At 40.3% G+C, this 18,736-nt stretch overlaps 1 protein-coding gene across 1 annotated transcript in view; it reads left to right on the forward strand.

Moving 5' to 3' along the window:
* Positions 1-18,736, forward strand: part of MIB1 (MIB E3 ubiquitin protein ligase 1) — a 141,588-nt gene that overhangs the window by 94,875 nt on the left and 27,977 nt on the right. The window contains exons 13-14 of the mRNA XM_007523664.3: positions 12,931-13,063; positions 17,789-17,875. Coding sequence (XP_007523726.1) covers positions 12,931-13,063; positions 17,789-17,875 — 220 coding nt within the window. The remainder of the gene's footprint in view (positions 1-12,930; positions 13,064-17,788; positions 17,876-18,736) is intronic.

An 18,736-nucleotide genomic window follows, 5' to 3' on the forward strand; every position in this document is an offset into this window, starting at 1 on the left:
AGCATCTTATAAATGATATAGATTCAGGGTTTTTGCCCTGGCATTATATGGAAACACCACCTAAGGTAGTATCAGGGCAACTCTACTAATAGGGAAACAGTGTTGAGGTGTCCCTCCACCACTCAAGTAAAAAGAATGGCAAAACTGAACCTGAGAGGTCACTTAGTGTTACTATGCATTGGTGAAGTCCTTGTGTCATTCCTTGGTGCTGTCTGAAAAAGGAAAAAAGAAAAAAAAAATGCTTCTGTAAATATTTGGTGAATTTTTTAAATTAAAGTTTTATCATTTTAAATTTAAAATAAAGGTTAAAGACTCAACTTTACCAGATATTGAAATCATGTTACACATTGTGAGAAAAGGACACTTGGCTGAGATTATAAGATAGGATAATATTGACATTTCTAAGTCCTACCATTTTTATTAACCATTTTAGCAGTAGAAGTGCCTCCTACCATCAGCAGGTACTTAATGTAATGTTTCAGGAATTCTTCTAAGTCCCTGTAAATTTCTGTTGTAGTTTTTTGGATTTTGGCACATTTTATAGATGAGGAAACTGAAACAGAGAAGTTAGTCTGCCCAGTCACTAGCTATTCAGTTGCTATTTCCAAAATTGGGATCTCCATGGCTTAGTTCTAGACTCCAGTCTCTTCACCACTATGCCTTAACTACTGCTTGGATTTGTAATAATGAAATCCTTAGTGAATTACTGTTCTTGTGAACCGGAACATACAATGAAAATACAATGTTAAGAAGATTCTTTTCCCAATGTATTCAGAAAGATGATGGTTTCTTCATTTTTTCTGGTCAACAAAACATTGAATATTTTATATACGTGGTATACTAATTACTAAGAGAAATTTAAACAAAGATGAGGAAAATAGACTTTCCTGAGTTATAAAAAGGGAAAGAATTGACTAGTCATTTAATTTGCCTTTTAATAATGCTAGAATGAGCAGTCAGGGAGATGGCTTGTTGGCTAGAGTGTAAGACTTGCATGTCTGAGACCTTACTTAGGTTTGACCCTCCAGCACCACAGATGCCAGAGCACTGCGCTGGCCTTTCTGCCAATACATAAATAAAATCAATCTTAAAAAAAATTATGATGGAATACTTGCCTGTACAATTCTTCTATAGCCTGTATTAGTTTTTGTTTATCTTTCTCATTTTGAGCGAGACTCTATTTTCTTACCACATTCCTGGTTAATGAATTTAAACAAAGATAATGAACCTCTTATTTATGGTATCTGTTGAAAAAGACTTTATGGGAAAAAAAAAAAGCACACACACAATTCAGATAGGGGTGTATATTGAATGAAATGTCTTCAGACTGTTACATACTTGTCTACTTTTTGCATGCATAAGAGAACTAGTTGGGATTGATCTGATTTCTTCTTTTTCTTGTCATCACTGGGGCTTCACTATACTAGGATGCCTTCCTTTTTCAGATAGAAGGACAGTGGCACACCTGTTTTAAGTGCATGTGTTAAACACACTTAAGGGCCTGGGTTTAATACCCTGCTTCCTACCTATAGTGGGGAGATTCCATCAGTGAACCAGTACTGTAGGTGTCTCTCTGTCTTTATCCCCATCTCTATCAGTTTCTCTCCGTCCCATCAAATAAAAATAATGTTAATAAAACATATATTATGTATGTGTATATATATTTTAAAAGATAGTGACAGAGATAGAGAAACATTAAAAAAAAGAAAAAAAGAAGTACTGAAGCTTCCTTCATTGTGGTAGGTGGTGGCTAGATTCAGTCCTAGGTCATGCCCATGTGAAAGCAGTGCACTCCCCAGATGAGCTATCTTGCCTGCCCCTCATCTGCTTCCATGATACATTTCTTAATAGATTATGGACTGGCCTGCTGTAATTATTCTTTGCTGGTGTTCATTAACTTCATAAATACTTACTGAACATTTAATGTGTGTTGTTTTAATGTATTTTTTATCAATACTAATATGAAGACTTCCACAAATGAGCTACTTACTAGAATTTGTTGGGAAAGTGTTGCTCATTGCCAAATAAAGATTGCAAAGCCTTACTCACACTATAAATGGACCCAAATGCCATTTGGCTACTATATACCAATGCAGACAGCTGCTTGTTCCTGCTGCTACTTAGAATTCATTTGTTCATCATTCAGCAACCATTTGAGGATCACCATGTGCCAGGGATTATGCTAGGCATCACTGTCAGTTGTTCCAGAACTTAATACTTCTTTGGCACTATTCACAAATGCTTGCTTAACCGGTAGTTAAATCTTATCTTTAAGTCATCCATGTTTGTAACCTTTTGTGAAACATTGAAATTGAAAAATGAATGATATTTTGAGCATTAGGGAAAGTATCTCAGTAGCTCATATATTGTTCTACAGGTAACCATCTATTGGCTTTAGAAAATTGACTTGTTTAAAAAAAAAAAGTAGAAAATTGATTTGTTGAACTAGTGACACCCTTGTCTTAGCAGCTGTTTTAATCCTTGGTGCTGGTGGAATGACAACGGTCCTCTTAATTATCATGACTCAAGTGCTACATAGAAGTGTGCAGCTGCCCTTCAGCCTGGTTCTAATGTATGTTTCTGAGATTGTTCCCGTGAAATTAAGGGTCCAAGCATAGCTTATGGGTATTCGTGTGTGTGTGTGTGTGTGTGTGTGTAGTGTGTCTGGTGGTGTGTGTGCGTGTGTGTGTGTATGTGTAGTGTGTCATTAAAAAATTAAGGGCATGTAGTGGCTCAACCAGAAGAGTGGACACATTACCGTGCGTGAGGGTCTAGGTTCAAATGCCCAGTCCCTGCTTGCAGGAGGGGTGGGGGGGCTCATGAACACTGGAGCAGTGCTGCAGGTATCTCTCCTCTCTCATTAAGAGAGCGAGAGTGTATGAAACTTCATGAAAGTCTTTGTACTAGATAACACCTTGTGATCACTTGTTGCAGCTAAGAGAGGAAATAAATTATATGTGAGAGTGTACACTGGAGACTTCTCAGGGCTGAGGTGTGCACCTCAGCTTTATAGATTCACGAGCAGTTGCATTTGATATGATCAATACTTATTCAGCTTGTTAGAGAATGACATCTAAAACAGAATACCAAATTTCCTTTTTATGGAAAGAGTTATTATTGCTAGATTGATCATAGTACTCATACCAGCTGTTCAGTAGACTTTTTTCCCCTACTGGGTGAGAAAAGAAATTTACTATTAAATGCTAAATTCAGGGGCCAGGTGGTGGTGCACCTGGTTGAGCACATGTTACAATGCACAAGGACCCAGTTTGAGCCCCAGTCCCCACCTGCAGGGGGGGAAGCTTTTATTTTTTTTTTTAAAAAAATTATTTATTTATTCCCTTTTGTTGCCCTTGTTGTTTTCTTCATTGTTGTAGTTATTGTTGTTGTCGTTGTTGGATAGGACAGAGATAAATGGAGGTGGGGGGAGAGAAAGACACCTGCAGACCTGATTCACTGCTTGTGAAGTGACTCCCCTGCAGGTGGGGAGCCGGGGGCTCGAACCGGGATTCTTATGCTGGTCCTTGTGCTTTGTGACACCTGTACTTAACCCACTGTGCTACCGCCCGACTCCCGGGGGAAAACTTTTGTGAGTGGCGAAGCAGTGCTGCAGGTGTCTCTTTCTCTCCCACCTCTCCCCTCCCCCCTCCCTGCTACCTCCTTCCCTCTTGATTTCTGGCTGTATCTATTCAATAAATAAATAAATAAATAAAGATAATAAAAATTAAAAAACCTCAATTCAAGCTAGAAATTGATTGGTGAACAAAATAGTTGGTGGAATGATGTTGATATGCATCACTATCAGCTTGTGGTAACTTTCTGTGTAAGGGGAACTGAAAACGAATTCAGCTGAGTGTGCTGAAGGGCAAGTTTTGACCCTGGGGTTTGCATATCAGGACTCCTTGGTAGGTGATGCTGGGGATATAGATTGTTTTTTCCCCACTGGTGATGCTGGGGATATAGATTGTTTTTTTCCCACTGGCTTTATTATGTTTCTTATTTTCTCCAAGTGTAGTGTTACATCAGTGTAGCTATTTGTTTTAAGCTGTTTCTTTATTTTAATTTTTATTAAATTATTTGATTCACTTGAGAGGACAGGGAATTTAGAGAAAGGAGGGAGGGAAGAGAGAGACACCTGCAGCATTCTTTCATTGATCCTGAAGTTTCCTCTTTTAGGTGGGGACTGGGGTCTTGAACTTCTGGGTTTTGTGCATTGTAATGTGTGTTCAACCAGGTGTGCTACTATCTGGTCCTTGGTTACAATTTTTTTTTTCTATGCTTTCTCTTACAAATCATTTTTACCCTTTTAAAATAAACAATCATCATTTTTCAGAAAAAGACATAATTTCCATCTATTTATTGTAATTTCATACTGATGATTTATTTATTAATAAAAATATTTAGACCAAATGAAATACTATGTTTCCAAATCTTTTTTTTCTATTTCTGCATGTTTTATTAGCTTAATTAGTTACTGTATGGTGTACTTAACTCATATATCAATATAACAATAGTTCTGTGGAAACATTAGAAATGATTCCTCTTTAAAATACATTGCTGGGCCTGGGTGGTGGTGCACCTGTCTGAGCGCACATGTTACAATGTGAAAGGACCTGGATTTGAGCCCCCAGTCCCCACCTGCAGGGAGAAAGCTTCACAAATGGTGAAGCAGTGCTGCAGGTGTCTCTCTGTCTCTCACCCTCTCTATCCTTCCCTCTCGATTTCTGACTGTCTCTATCCAATCAATCAATAAAGATAATAAAGAATTTAAAAAATACATTGCTAGAATTATACTAATCCATTTAAATATGAGACATTTGGATTAAATCATACCAGATTTTATTTTTATTTATTTATTATTATTTGTTTATAAAAAGGAAACATTGAAAAAAACATAGGATAAGAGGGGTACAACTCCACACAATTCCCACTACCATAACTCCATACCCCATCCCCTCCCCTGGGAGTATGGACCCAAGGTCATTGTGTGGTGCAGAAGGTGGAAGGTCTGGCTTCTGTAATTGCTTCCCCGCTGAACATGGGCATTGATTGGCCGATCCATACTCCCAGCCTGCCTCTCTCTTTCTTTCCCTAGTAGGGTGTGGCTCTGGGGAAGCACATTAGTGGGGCTGTCTGTCCAGGGAAGTCTGGTCGGCATCCTGCTACCATCTGGAACCTGGTGGCTGAAAAGAGAGTTAACATACAAAGTCAAACAAATTGTTGATTAATCGTGAACTTAAAGGCTGGAATAGTGCAGATGAAAAGTTGGGGAGTACTCCATTTTGTAGATAGCTAGTAGGCATATTTTAGTTATATTACAAAGGGCCTATGGTTATACTAGTTTTTTTTTCTTTCCTGAGTTTGAAATATGATATACAGGTGGATCCAAAGCTGGATCAAGGAAGAGAATAGCTCCCTAATATGGGAAAGGGATATAAATACTGTTGACTATAAACCCCATCTATTTGATTTGGTCTGGGGCCCATATTCAGGTTAGGAGCTTATGTGACCTCTGCATCCCTGTAGATCTGAGCTCACATTCTGTGGTCATGAGTAGGAACATTCCAAGCTGCCCCAGTATCAGGACCCATCTTCCTCAGGTGTAGCATAGAGTGTGTTGTCCAGCTTCCCTTTGGAGGATGGAACATTCTCTACTGTTGTTGATCTAAGTTGAGGGCAAGGTCCTATGGGGGCCACACAAAGGGTTCTATTTTGTTGTTCCTGATAGAGATGACCAACCGGTAACAAGGTGAGAGGAATTTATTTGAGGTCTAAACCCATCATGTCTGTTAGGGAATCTCAGGACTCTCCAAATAGGGAGGGCCCCAGCTGATGGGGTGACCTGATAGTGAGTGACTCAAGAGTCATCATTAAAGGATGCCAGTCTCTTGCCCATATTCAGCTTGTGCAATCCTTTCTTTGCTAAGGTTAGCTTTGGAGTGAGTGAGATAACTGTAATAGGAAGTAGGTGAGGAGGGTATCTAAGTCTAATTAGATACTATTTCATTAGGAACTTTGTACTGACTCACTGCAGACTATTGTGTACTCTTGTTTTCAGGTATATATTTTGCCCTAATTTATGGATACATGTGGACATATGCTCTGTCTCATGGGACCTGGTCTATATCTAGTTCTTGGGGCTTTGTTAGGAAGTGAACCACCTGGAATGGAATTCGAGAATACTATGAAATGGAAAGTCTCACCCGAGCAATGAGGCTGAAGCGTTGACATTCCACGCCTGATGTCTCTGGACACAGTCTGAAGTGAAGCATGCTGAGGTGGTACTTTTTGCATTGATTAGGTTGGGATCAGCGGATATAATATCATTTGGTATGAATTGAGAGAAACATGCTGAAAAGTGAGCCCCACCCTAGCGGTTCCAGGACTGGGGGAAGTATAGGCTCTATTCAGATTTTAGTTTTTATAAAGGGCAAAGAGAGAGGGAGGGAGAAGAACAGGGGAGTGAGAGAGCTCAGCAGTATGACTAGTGCTGGTGATGCTCCTCCAGGTGCAGTTGCTGCTGTGCAGTGACTGGGGCTCAACTCCAGGTCGTGACATGTGCTGAAGTATGTGCTCTGCCAGGTGAGCTATCTCCTGGCCTCCTGACTAGTTTTCTCATCCCTCCCCACTCCCTCTTCCTCCTCCTATCATCTCTTTTCACATGACACCCAGGGTTATCTCTAGGTCTCAGTGGAAAACAGCCAGGCCATGGCTCCTGGTGGCCTTTTCTTTCTTCTCCCTTCCCCTCCCTTCCTCTCCCCTCCCTTCTCCTCCCCTCCACTTCTCCCCTCTCCCTTCCTCCCCTCTCCTCTTCTTTTCTTTTCTATATTTGATAGGACAGAAAGAAATTAAAAGGGAGGGGGAGGTAGAGGGGAAGAGAGAAAGAGACACATGCATCACTGCTTGTGAAGTTTCCCACCTGTAGGTAGGGACCAGGAAATTAAACCCAGTTCCTTGCATGTGGTAATATGTGTGCTTTACTGGCCTAAGCTATTATTTTTTATTTTATAGTATTACAGGGTATAATCCCAGACTACACCCACCACCAAAGTTCTTTTTTTTTTTAAATTTCTTTATTGGGGAATTAATGTTTTACTTTCAACAGTAAATACTATAGTTTGTACATGCATAACATATCCCAGCTTTCCATATAACAATACAACCCCCACTAGGGCCTCTGTCATCCTTTTTGGACCTGTATTCTCCCCCCCTAACCATCCCAGAATCTTTTACTTTGGTGCAATACACCAATTCCAGTTCAGGTTCTACTTGTGTTTTCTCTTCTGATCTTGTTTTTCAACTTCTGCCTGAGAGTGAGATCATCCCATATTCATCCTTCTGTTTCTGACTTAATTCACTTAACATGAATTTTTCAAAGTCCATCCAAGATCGGCTGAAATGGTGAAGTCACCATTTTTTACAGCTGAGTAGTATTCCATTGTGTATATATACCACAACTTGCTCTGCCACTCATCTGTTGTTGGACACCTGGGTTGCTTCCAGGTTTTGGCTATTACAAATTGTGCTGCCAAAAACATATGTGTACACAGATCTTTTTGGATGGATATGTTGGATTCCTTAGGATATATCCCCAGGAGAGGAATTGCAGCATCATAGGGTAGGTCCATTTCTAGCCTTTTGAGAATTTTCCAGACCGTTCTCCACAGAGGTTGGACCAACTTACATTCCCACCAGCAGTGCAGGAAGTGCAGGAAGATTCCTTTGACCCCACACCCTCTCCACCTCTTGTTGTAGTCTCTACAGCAGGATCTTCAGACCAATTTTAGTTAAAATATATATTTTGATTTTTTAAAACTATTTTTACTTTGGACTATAAATAGACTCAGGTTACTTAGAGAGTTAATGCATTTTAGTGACAATGGTTTTAACATTTACAGTGCCAGATTGATGCCAGATCTGTTGTGGAGTAATTTCCACAAGATAGCTTACAGGGCACTTTTGGGGGCCCTCCAAAAGTGCCCTGTATAGAGAATTTGTATTTTAGTTTTGGGGATTTATTGTCACGTTAAATATTTAGACTTTTACTTTAAATAGTTAGTTACTTTTAGCAAATTAATTTTACCTTGCCTGGTAGTAATGTACCTTCAAGGTTACACTTTTAATCGTTAAGTTAATGTTTACCAAACTTGAAACATACCCATAAACATTTAGTTATAACACACTGGAGGAGAAAAACTTGTTATGAAAACATATCATTTTAAAAACAAATTTAGATCCATCTTTACTCACACAGTTTAAGACTAAGCACTTTTATATATATACACCAAGACATATATAAAAATCAAAAGAGAGGGAAAAAAAACTTTGGAATGTTTCTGGACGTCTCCAGAAACCTTGGCTGCGTCCAGCATTTTTATATAAAGTCAATTAAGTTTTAGAGTACTCTGAGCAGATGGGTCATACAAAAATTTTTGGTCATTCAACACACTCACTCACAAAACACAACTGGCCAGTCATAATATAAGACATCCAGAGAAGGGGTAGGAGAGAGGGCTCTGTAAGCCGGATTTTCCAGATTCTGCCATGTTGTATTATGGATCCTGGGATGCATCCTGCATCTAGTCCTCTTGCAGTTTTTCTTGTTCTTCAGGGATAGCAGCGCCATCATGCGAGTATTGTCGGACATGGTGGACAGGAACCCAGACAGGTTTGGAGTAATTCTGTGGAAAAACGCATGCAAAACCCCTCCCCATGGTCAAAAGAGGGTCAGGCCCTTTCCAAATTTTATCGAGTGGGTCTTTCCATTTGACTTTAATAGCTGGGAGGGTAGACGGTCTTTACCAGTGAAGAATAATAGGAGGTAGGTCAGAGTTATTGTTAATATTAAAGAGAATTAATGTAGTTAACGCTTTTGCTAGCTGGATATTGGGGGGGGTACATTCCTCCATTATCTTTGACAATGCCTTGTTCCTGTGGATTATAGGGAATGCCTGTGGTATGAGTAATGTTCCAGAGGGAACAAAAATCTTTAAATTGTTTGCTGGTAAACATAGGTCCATTGTCAGTTTTCAGTTGAAGAGGTAAGCCCATCACAGCAAAACAGGAGAGCATATGGCTTATAAGCTTTTTCGAGCTTTCTCCCATCTGAACTGTTGCCCACATAAATTTAGAAAAGGTATCAATTGAGACAAACACATATTTTTGTTTGCCAAAGTTGGGTATGTGGGTGACATCGATTTGCCAAAGAGCATTGGCTTTTAAGCCTCGGGGGTTAACACGAAGAGTTTGAATAGCAGGTGTTTTTATGAGACTTGCACAGGAAGAACATGTAGCAAGGATATGTTTCAACTGAGGTAACGGAACATCAGGAAATCGAGGTCGAAGGCCTTTAAGATTAACATAGATTAGGGAATGAAAGTCAGCAGGATCAGAGACAGAGACTAGGAGAGTTCCTGTGGAGGCAAGGCGGTCAGCTGTAGCATTCCCTTCGGACAGGGAACCAGGAAGAGGGTTGTGGGAATGAAGGTGTTAAATATACAGTGGTTGGGTTTGAGAACAGAGCATAGAGGCGATTTGAATCAAGAGAGGGGAAAGTGGGTTGTCATCAATTCTCACATAAGAACGAGCAAGCCATGGAATTAAGTTAACAGTATACATACTGTCAGAAAAAAGGTAGAAGGATTCTGGTACAGCTTTTAATGCAAGGAAAACAGCATAAAGTTCTTTGTACTGAGGGGAATTATCAGGAAGCTCAGTAAAGAGAGGTTTAGGGGGTTGTTTGGGTAATATATAAGGGCAGCAGCTCCCTTTTTTCCACCATCAGTGAAGACTGTAGGAACAGAAGGGATGGGATCTCGAGAGAAAAGTTTAGGTACTAGTAGAGGCAAAAGAGGTAAAGAAGCTATCAATTTATTAGAAGGAAAATGGATATCTATTTGTCCTGGAAACACCACGAAGCTTATGTCAAAATGGGAATGATGGCGTATGAGCCACTCTGTATCTGTTGAGAGAAAAAGGAAGAATAATTAAATCCGGTTCTTTCCCTAAGACCTGCACATAGAAAACCGAACACGTGTTTGCCGAAACAGAAACAGAACTCTCGGGGCAAACTGCAGAAGGCTTAGGGTGTTTAAGTGCCGAGAGCATATCCTTTAACTCTTGTATCTCTGCCTCAATGTCTCTTAACCTTTTGGCAGGGCACCTTATACATTTCCGGAAGGTTGCAAACATTGCCAAGAGAACCCATGGTGCAGCTCCAATTAAAGCGTCTATGAGATACAGAGCCTGTCCCATGAGAAAAGAATAGAGTGTTTGGGACGCCTCCTCATAAAATGGAAGGAAACTCATGGTGGCTGCAGTCAGGCAGCTGTTACTTACCTGTGTCTGGGCAGCTTTTCTGGACCTCAGGCTGGGCCGCCCTGTGGGGCGTGAGTGCGGGACACGTTGGGCGCCAGTTGTCACTTGCAGTAGTGGCAGGACGCAGAGAAAGGAGGTTTGGAGCAGAAAGGGAACACAATCCTTTATTTGCGCTGGCACCTTAGAGTTGGGTGAGAGAGCAACAGTTTGGGCCACGTTGAGGTAGCAAAAATGGCCGCCTTGCGCAGCAGCCTTCTCTGCGTCTAATCACCGAAGTGAAAAGCCGGCAAGAGAGTGAGGTGCAGAAGAAGAAGGGCTTTTATGGGAATAGCTGTCATGAGAATGAGAAGGGGAGTAACCATAGCACTCCAGGGTAGGATAATAACTCTCGCAGGAATGGGAAGGGGGAGGAGTAACCAAAGCACTCCCAACTATCGCGTGTAATTGACAGTGCCCTGAGGGCACAAAATGGTGGAACAGGCTCTCCGAGAATGTCCCAACTCTCATGGGAACTAGCAGTAGCCTGAGGGGGCAACATGGCAGATGCTACTGCATCTGCACAATTTCCCAGCAGTGTCTCAACTGATAAACTGCTGTACTGTTACCAGCCACTTAATCTCTCCCTAGGCTCCTCTCTGACCACCAGCCACTCGTGTTTGCACTAGGTCCTCCTTTGCCATCATGTTCCAGGACCTGAACCCTCCCGCACCCCAGAGTCTTTTACTTTGGTGTAATAAACCAACTCTAGTCCAACTTCTGTTTAGTGTTTTCCCTTCTGATCTTGTTTTTTCAACTTCTGTCTATGAGTGAGATCATCCCATGTTCATCCTTTTTGTTTCAGACTTAACTCATGTAACATGATATCTTTGAGCTCTATTCAGGATGGGGTAAATAAGGTGAATCCACCATGAACCTGAGACTTTGGAGACTTAGGAATAAGGCTTTCTTTGCATAACTATTATGCCATCTACCCCCGTTCACATTTCCCAGTTTTCCACATAACAATTCAACACCCCTCTAGGTCCTCCTCTGCCATCATGTTGCAGGACCTGAACACCCCCCCCCCCCCGAGTCCTTTACTTTGGTACAATACACCAGACCCAGTCTAGGTTCTGCTTTGTGTTTGTTTGACTTTTTTTTTTTGTAATTGGATTTGTTTCATTGAAGATGCCTTTAAAATGTAGATGGAAAAGACTTCTGCCAATTATTTTCCTGTATTTGATAGTTTCTGTACTGTTAATATATTGTTGTAGCCCTTTCACTAGGTGTTTGATGTATTTAGATGGCCTCTCAATGGGTGCATAGATGTTAATAATTGTTAAGACCTCTTGATTGACTGATCATCTGAGCATTAAGTAATGTCCATCCCTATCTTTTTAAGTTTTACTTGTTTTAAGGTCTATTGTATCAGATTGAGAATAGCTGTGCCTGCCCTTTTTTGTGGTTCACTGGCTTGTATGGTAGTTTTCCATCCCTTCATTTTGAGTCTGTGTTTGTCTTGTTGAGTTAGGTGGGATTCCTGCAGACAGTATATGGTTGGATTGTGTTTTCTGATCCATCTTCCTGCTCTGTGCCTTTTAAAAGGTGAATTCAGGCCAATGACATTTATTGATATTATAGAATGAAGATATTTTAATGCCTTTACTTTAAAACTGTAGTGTTCTAATATACGGCATGTTTATAATACTGTGATTATTTACTAGAGACATTTTAGAATTTCTTGCAGGGCAGGCTTGGTGATAATTGATTCCTTCAAAGCCCCAGGCCCGATTTGGCTTCTCTGACAGTAGCCAGAAACAGTGGGCAGCAGTCCTTGACCCTGTGATTTTCTAAACAAATTCTGTTTGTCCTTTGTGGGTTCTGAGGCAAGTATTCAATGTGTCTTTGAATTCCTTATGAGAACAGTTTGGAAAGGCTGCCACTATACATCCCTACTTCCAGACCACTGGGAGTGTACATCTTCTCCTGAGTTGCCCAATCAGGTCTCTGCCCCCGATGTCAGCACAGGGCCACCCCACTGTTGCTCCAGCCCCCAGGGACAGTAGCAGTGGAGACTCACAGTTGCATTTGGTGAGCCTTAGGGGATCCTCTCCTCCCATCAGCAGCTTATTTGTTGATAAAACTCAGACTGGAGGTGGCACCTCAACTGGCAAACTGCCAGACTATTACCAGTCGCTCCTGAGTAGGTGTGGGCTTTAGCCCCAGGAATCTCTCCTTAGGCCTCTGTGTCCATGAGCCACACATGTTTGCACTCATCCATGACTTGATGGGTTCCCAAAGTATTCTGAGTCTTGTCTTGCGTCTTCAGGTGACCTTCTTTGTTATTCTTGGCATAATGTTTTTTTAAGGAAGAAGATTTTCCATGGCCCAGGTGGTGGTGCAGTAAGTATATAAAGCACTGGACTCAAACACCAAATCCTGAGCTGGATCTCCGGCATTGTGTATACCAAAGCGATGCTCTACTTCTCTTTCCTCTTCTTGCTCATTCATTAATATGTAAAAACATTTTAAAAGTAACATCTCCATTTCATTTCAAAAGTTTCTTTAGAATATTTTCCAGAACTTTATGAAATATGTAATTAAATATTAAAATCATGTAAATTTGCCTTTCAGTGCAATGCGTGTTTTGCTATCTAAATTACCAAGACCCTGGATTGTGGATGAGAAGAAAGATGATGGCTATACTGCCTTGCATTTGGCTGCCCTTAATAATCATGTCGAAGTGGCTGAATTACTGGTACATCAGGTCTGTAAAGCAGTTCAATATTTTTAAAACAGTTTTGGGCCATTGACATCATTTGTTATTATTTCATCAACTGTTCTTAGGTTATAGTAAAATCCTGTGATGAAATAAATCCAGATGGAGTGCATGTTCAATATGATGGCTAGCACTGGTTCTTAAATGGAGGGAGATGCTATGTATGTATGTATTTTAGAGCTGGGGGGTGTGGAGGAGGTGTGAGGATGTCTGTATTCCTCGTTCCCCTGCATTTCATCTGCACACATGTCGGGTTGCATCTTGGGGGAGAGAGAAGAGACCAGGAACTCGTGGCGGAGCAGGAACACAAATCTTTATTCATGTAGATGTCCCAGAATTGGGTGTGAGCATAGTGGTTTAGGCCACGTGGAGCTAGCAAAATGGCTGCTTTCCACTGTGCTCACCAGCCCTTCTCTGGGTCTGGTCGCAGAAGAGAAAAGAGAGTGAAAGGGGAAACAGGAGAGGCTTTTATGGGAAAATTCTGGAAGTGGCAGGTTGGGATGGAATTGGCTAGGAAAGGGGGTGGAGAGAGGCAAAGGCAAGTTGGGAAGGTGGAAGCGTCCTTAGCTACTGTTGCAATGGTTTTCACTGAATTAGCAGTACCCTGAGGGGATAACGTGGTGGAGATCTGTAAATAATACTTGCATGGAAATATAGTGGCTTGTGGGCCCTGCCAGTGTTCAACCACATCTGCACAATTTCCCAACACACACTTCCTGGATTGACTGCATGAAGTGAGGATTAGTTTACAGGGATTTCTTAGAATTCCTTACTGCTTTTGTGAAAGTATTAAAAGACCAGAAATCAATGTTTGTATTTATTTATTTATATATTTTAAATTGCATTCATTTTTCTATTTTTAAATTTTCCTTATTGGGGGAATAATGGTTTATAGTCAACAGTAAAATACAGTAGTTCTTACATGTATAACATTTCTGTTTTTCACATAACAGTTCACCCCCCTTGAGGTCTTTCTCTACCATCATGTTCCAGGACCTGACCCCTCCCTCACACAGAAGTCTTTTACTTTGGTGCAACATACCAAACCCAGTCTAAGTTCTGCTTTGTATTTTCTTATTTTTCAACTTATTTTTTTCTCTCTCTGTTTTTTTTAAAATATTTTTTTCATTATTATTTTTTTTTCCCCCTTTTGTTGCCCTTGTTGTAGCTTCGTGGTGGTTATTATTATTGCCCTTGTTGACGCAATTCGTTGTTGGATAGGACAGAGAGAAATGGAGAGAAGAGGGGAAGACAGAGAAGGGGAGAGAAAGATAGATACCTGCAGACCTGCTTCACCGCCTGTGAAGCGAATCCCCTGCAGGTGGGGAGCCGGGGGCTTGAACCAGGATCCTTACGCCGGTTCCTGCGCTTTGCGCCACATGCGCTTAACCCACTGCGCCACCGCCCGACCCCCTTTTTTCATTATTTTTATTTATTGGATAGAGACAGCTGGAAATTGAGAGGAAGAGGGAGATAGGGAGAGAGAGAGACAGAGAGATACCTTCAGCATTGCTTCACCACTTGTGAAGCTTTTCCCCTGCAGGTGGGGACCCGGGGCTTGAACCCGGGTCATTGCACATTGTTAACATGAGTGCTCAACCAGGTCCGCCACCACCTGGCCCCCTCTTTTTTTTTTAATATTTATTTATTGCCTTTTTTTGCCCTTGTTTTATTGTTGTAGTTACTATTATTGTTGTTATTGATGCCATTGTTGTTGGTTAAGACAGAGAAATGGAGAGAGAAGGGGAAGACAGAGAGGGGAAGAGAAAGATAGACACCTACAGACCTGCTTCACTGATTGTGAAGTGACTCAGCCCTGCAGGTGGGGCGCTGGGGGCTTGAACCAGGATTTTTACATCGGTCCTTGAGTTTTGCGCCACCTGCACTTAACCCGCTGTGCTACTGCCTGACTCCCTATTTTTATTTATTTTTATTTTTTTTAACCGGAGCACTGCTCAGTTGTGGCTTATAGTGTTATAGGAGATTGAACCTGGGACTTTGGAGCCTCAGGCATGAGAGTCTCTTTGCATAACCATTATGCTGTCAACCATGTCCAGTGGAGAAGCAATTACAGAAGCCAGACCTCCAACCTTCTGCATCCCATATAGATCTTTGGTTCATATTCCCAGAGGGATAAAGGTTGACAGGTTGATCCATACCCCCAGCCTGTCTCTACCTTTTCCTAGTGGGGTAGGACTTCAGAGAGGTGGTATTCCAGGACATGTTGGTAAGGTCATTTGCCCAGGGAAGTGAGGGTGATGTCATGGTAGTATTTTTCAACTTGTGTCTATGAGTGAGATCATCCTATATTCATCCTTCTGTTTCTGACTTATTTCACTTAACATGATTTCTTCAAGCTCCATCCAAGATGAGGTGAAGAAAATGAAGTCACCATTTTTAATAGCTGAGTAGTATTCCATTGTGTGTATATACCATAGCTTACTCAGCCACTTATCTGTGGTTGAACACTTGGGTTGCTTCCAGGTTTTGGCTGTTACTAATTGTGCTCTATGAATATAGGTATACACAAATCTTTTGGGATGGGTATTTTTTGGCTTCTTATGATAATATCTGTGTTTATATTTAACCTGATGTGGCCAGTTGCTATCAATGTGAAAGTATAATGAAACCAGGATCTGGGAAGTCCTGTTCATGACTATAAGCCATACTCCTAGAGTCCATGACTAGATATCAACACAGACTCTATTTAGTTAGTTCATTCATCTTAGAAGGAAAATGACTACATTTTTATGAGATTAGTTTTTTTAGTGAACCATTTTTTTTGTTTGTTTCATGATGATTTAGAATACACAACAAAAAATTTAAAGCATCATTCAAGCATATGCCACTTAGAAACACGGAAGTTGCCAGAAAATTACCTGTGATTCCTGCAGTCTAAAATGAAACAAATGAATGATTTGTAGATATTACAGGTGTCTCTCTTTCTCCTTCACTGTCTGCCCTTTCCTTTCTGGATTTCTCTGTCTCTATCCAGTAATAAAATAAAATAAAAAATTTACGCTCAGATTATGTTTTTATTAAGTATTTTAGGAGTTCAGTTGCTCTTGCATATTTAAATTTATCTTTAAGTATTGAACTTTTTTCTCCTGAAGCCATTTTAAATTATATGTTTTAAAATTAAAATTTCTTTTTTTTCTTTTTTGCTTCCAGGGTTATTACTGGGGCCTGGTGCCTGCACTACGAATCCACTGCTCCTGGAGGCCATTTTTTCCCATTTTGTTGCCCTTGTTGTTGTCGTTATTATTGTTGTTGTCATTGCTGTTGTTGGATAGGGCAGAGAGAAATCAAGAGAGGAGGAGAGACAGAGGGGAAGAGAAAGACACCTGTAGACCTGCTTCACCACCTGTGAAGCAACCCCCCTGCAGATGGGGAGCCAGGGGCTCAAACCCAGATCCTTATGCCATGTCTTTGCACTTTGTGCCATTTGACCTGTTGCACTATTGCCCTTCCCCTAAATTTCTTTATCTATTTTGCTAGTACCTAGAAATACTTTTTTGGTGTGTATATTGATTGATCATGTATCCTGTAATGTTGATTACCATTTATAAAATTAATTAATTACCATTAAGAAATTGTAGCCAAATAAGATACTACTAATCAGTTATAATGACAAAACCTAGAAAGGCAAACAAAACACTGTTGTTTTAGGATGTGGAACAATTATAATTCATATAATAATGATGTTTCTCAAAGCAACCATTTTGAAAAATAAGACAGTTTCTTATAAAGTAAAATATCTGTTGAAGGCAGGCTCAGTTCAGTCAACAGCACTACTATAAGCCAGAACAAACAAGTAAAACATTAAAGCAATAAAGTATACATTTAAAGGTAAGAGAGGGAATACTTTGCAGCTTTGTCATTTAACTGTTCTAGAGGGAGTAACATTATTGTTATAATCGATAATAATTGTTATAACCATACATTATAGAATTAAAATGTTTTATATATTTACTTTTGTATAACATATATAAAGTGCATATCACACATTGCATTTTATATAGTCATATATTATATAATATAATTAATAATGTGATTATTGTACTAATGATTACCCTGGTGCAGAAAAACTACGAGAGTAGTCTCTTAATAGCTAGACTTTTGCTGCACAGATTTGAAAAAACAAAGAACAAAACTGAATTATATTGTTAAACTTAGTAGTCTAGTGATTTTAGACAAAATATTTCAGAACATACCTGTTTAACGCTATTTTGTAGAGCAGTGATTCTGTGAAATTACTGAATTACTGTTACCTGGGAACTTGGTGGAAAAGTACATTCTTGGATTTCACTAAATCTTGATGAGTGTAGTGTTGCTGGGTCCTCACACATATGTAACTTACTGCTCTAGGCTGACATTCTAAATAGGAAGAGTGCCAGAGCTATAATACTCCAGTATGGTGTGCTGGGGACTTGACTTGGTTTGCACAAGCAAGGCAAGACAGGTAGATGATGTGAGTAGATCCTAAAAATAATTAATTTAAACTTGCTATTTTACTTCAGAATAGTTAAAGGACAAAATATACTGCCATACAGAGTTTTTCTGTATTACCATCAACTGTTTTTATATAACATTGTTGCCTCAGCTGAAGGAGAAGAAAGTGGTCAACAATACTTTGGTACTTTGGTGTTAGTACTTTGGTGTTCTTCATTGTTGTCAGATTTTACCTCTGAAACTTTTGTCCTTTTCCTTTAGGGGAGTGCAAACTTGGATATCCAAAATGTGAACCAACAAACTGCCCTACACCTTGCAGTTGAACGACAACACACCCAGATTGTGCGGGTAAAGTATTTTATTAACTTGAGGTTTGTCTTACCATCAAATTTTAACCTACAGTTTACTGGAAATATAAATGATATATTTTCAGATTTTCGTAAAAGGCATGGCTAGTGTAAAACGTAGACTTTAGGCTAATATTTTGACCAGTTTTCATTTGTAAAAGGAAACTCCTTTAATTTGAGTTTTTATTTTAATGTAAGATTTTTGAGGGGACCAGGTAGTAGCAGGATTTGTGAATTTCCATAATGTTAGGCCAGAGATCCAAGGTAACTCATACATGAGTTTTTAAAAATACATTTTCCAGGCTGGCAAAATAGCTCGCATGGAGGAGAACCTGCTTCACATGCATGTGACCCAGGTTCTAGCCTGGCCTGCATTGTACTGGTAGAAAGAAGCTTCAGTGCTGTGCTGACTTTCTCTCTTTCTTTTAATTTATTTGTTTTCCCTTTTGTTGCCCTTGTTGTTTTTTATTGTTGTTGTAGTTGTTGTTGTTATTGATGTCATCATTGTTGGATAGGACAGAGAGAAATGGAGGAGGGGAAGACAGAGGGGGAGAGAAAGACAGACACCTGCAGACCTGCTTCACCACCTGTGAAGCGACTCCCCTGCATGTGGGGAGATGGGGGCTCGAACTGGGATCCTTACGCCGTTCCTTGTGCTTTGTGCCACCTACACTTAACACTCTGCGCTATTGCCTGACTCCCTGACTTTCTCTCTGTCCTCTCTGTCTCTTTCTTGGTGAAAAAAGTTGTCCCAGAGCAGCAAAGCTCTGGTGACCATGAAAAAAGGGCACATTTCCTCCTGATTTGTATTATTGAGAGTGATATTAGTGCTTGGTGTTGATTGAACCCTGTAGAGTACACA

The sequence above is a fragment of the Erinaceus europaeus genome, chromosome 15, assembly GCF_950295315.1.
Source record: "Erinaceus europaeus chromosome 15, mEriEur2.1, whole genome shotgun sequence".
NCBI lineage: Eukaryota > Metazoa > Chordata > Mammalia > Eulipotyphla > Erinaceidae > Erinaceus > Erinaceus europaeus.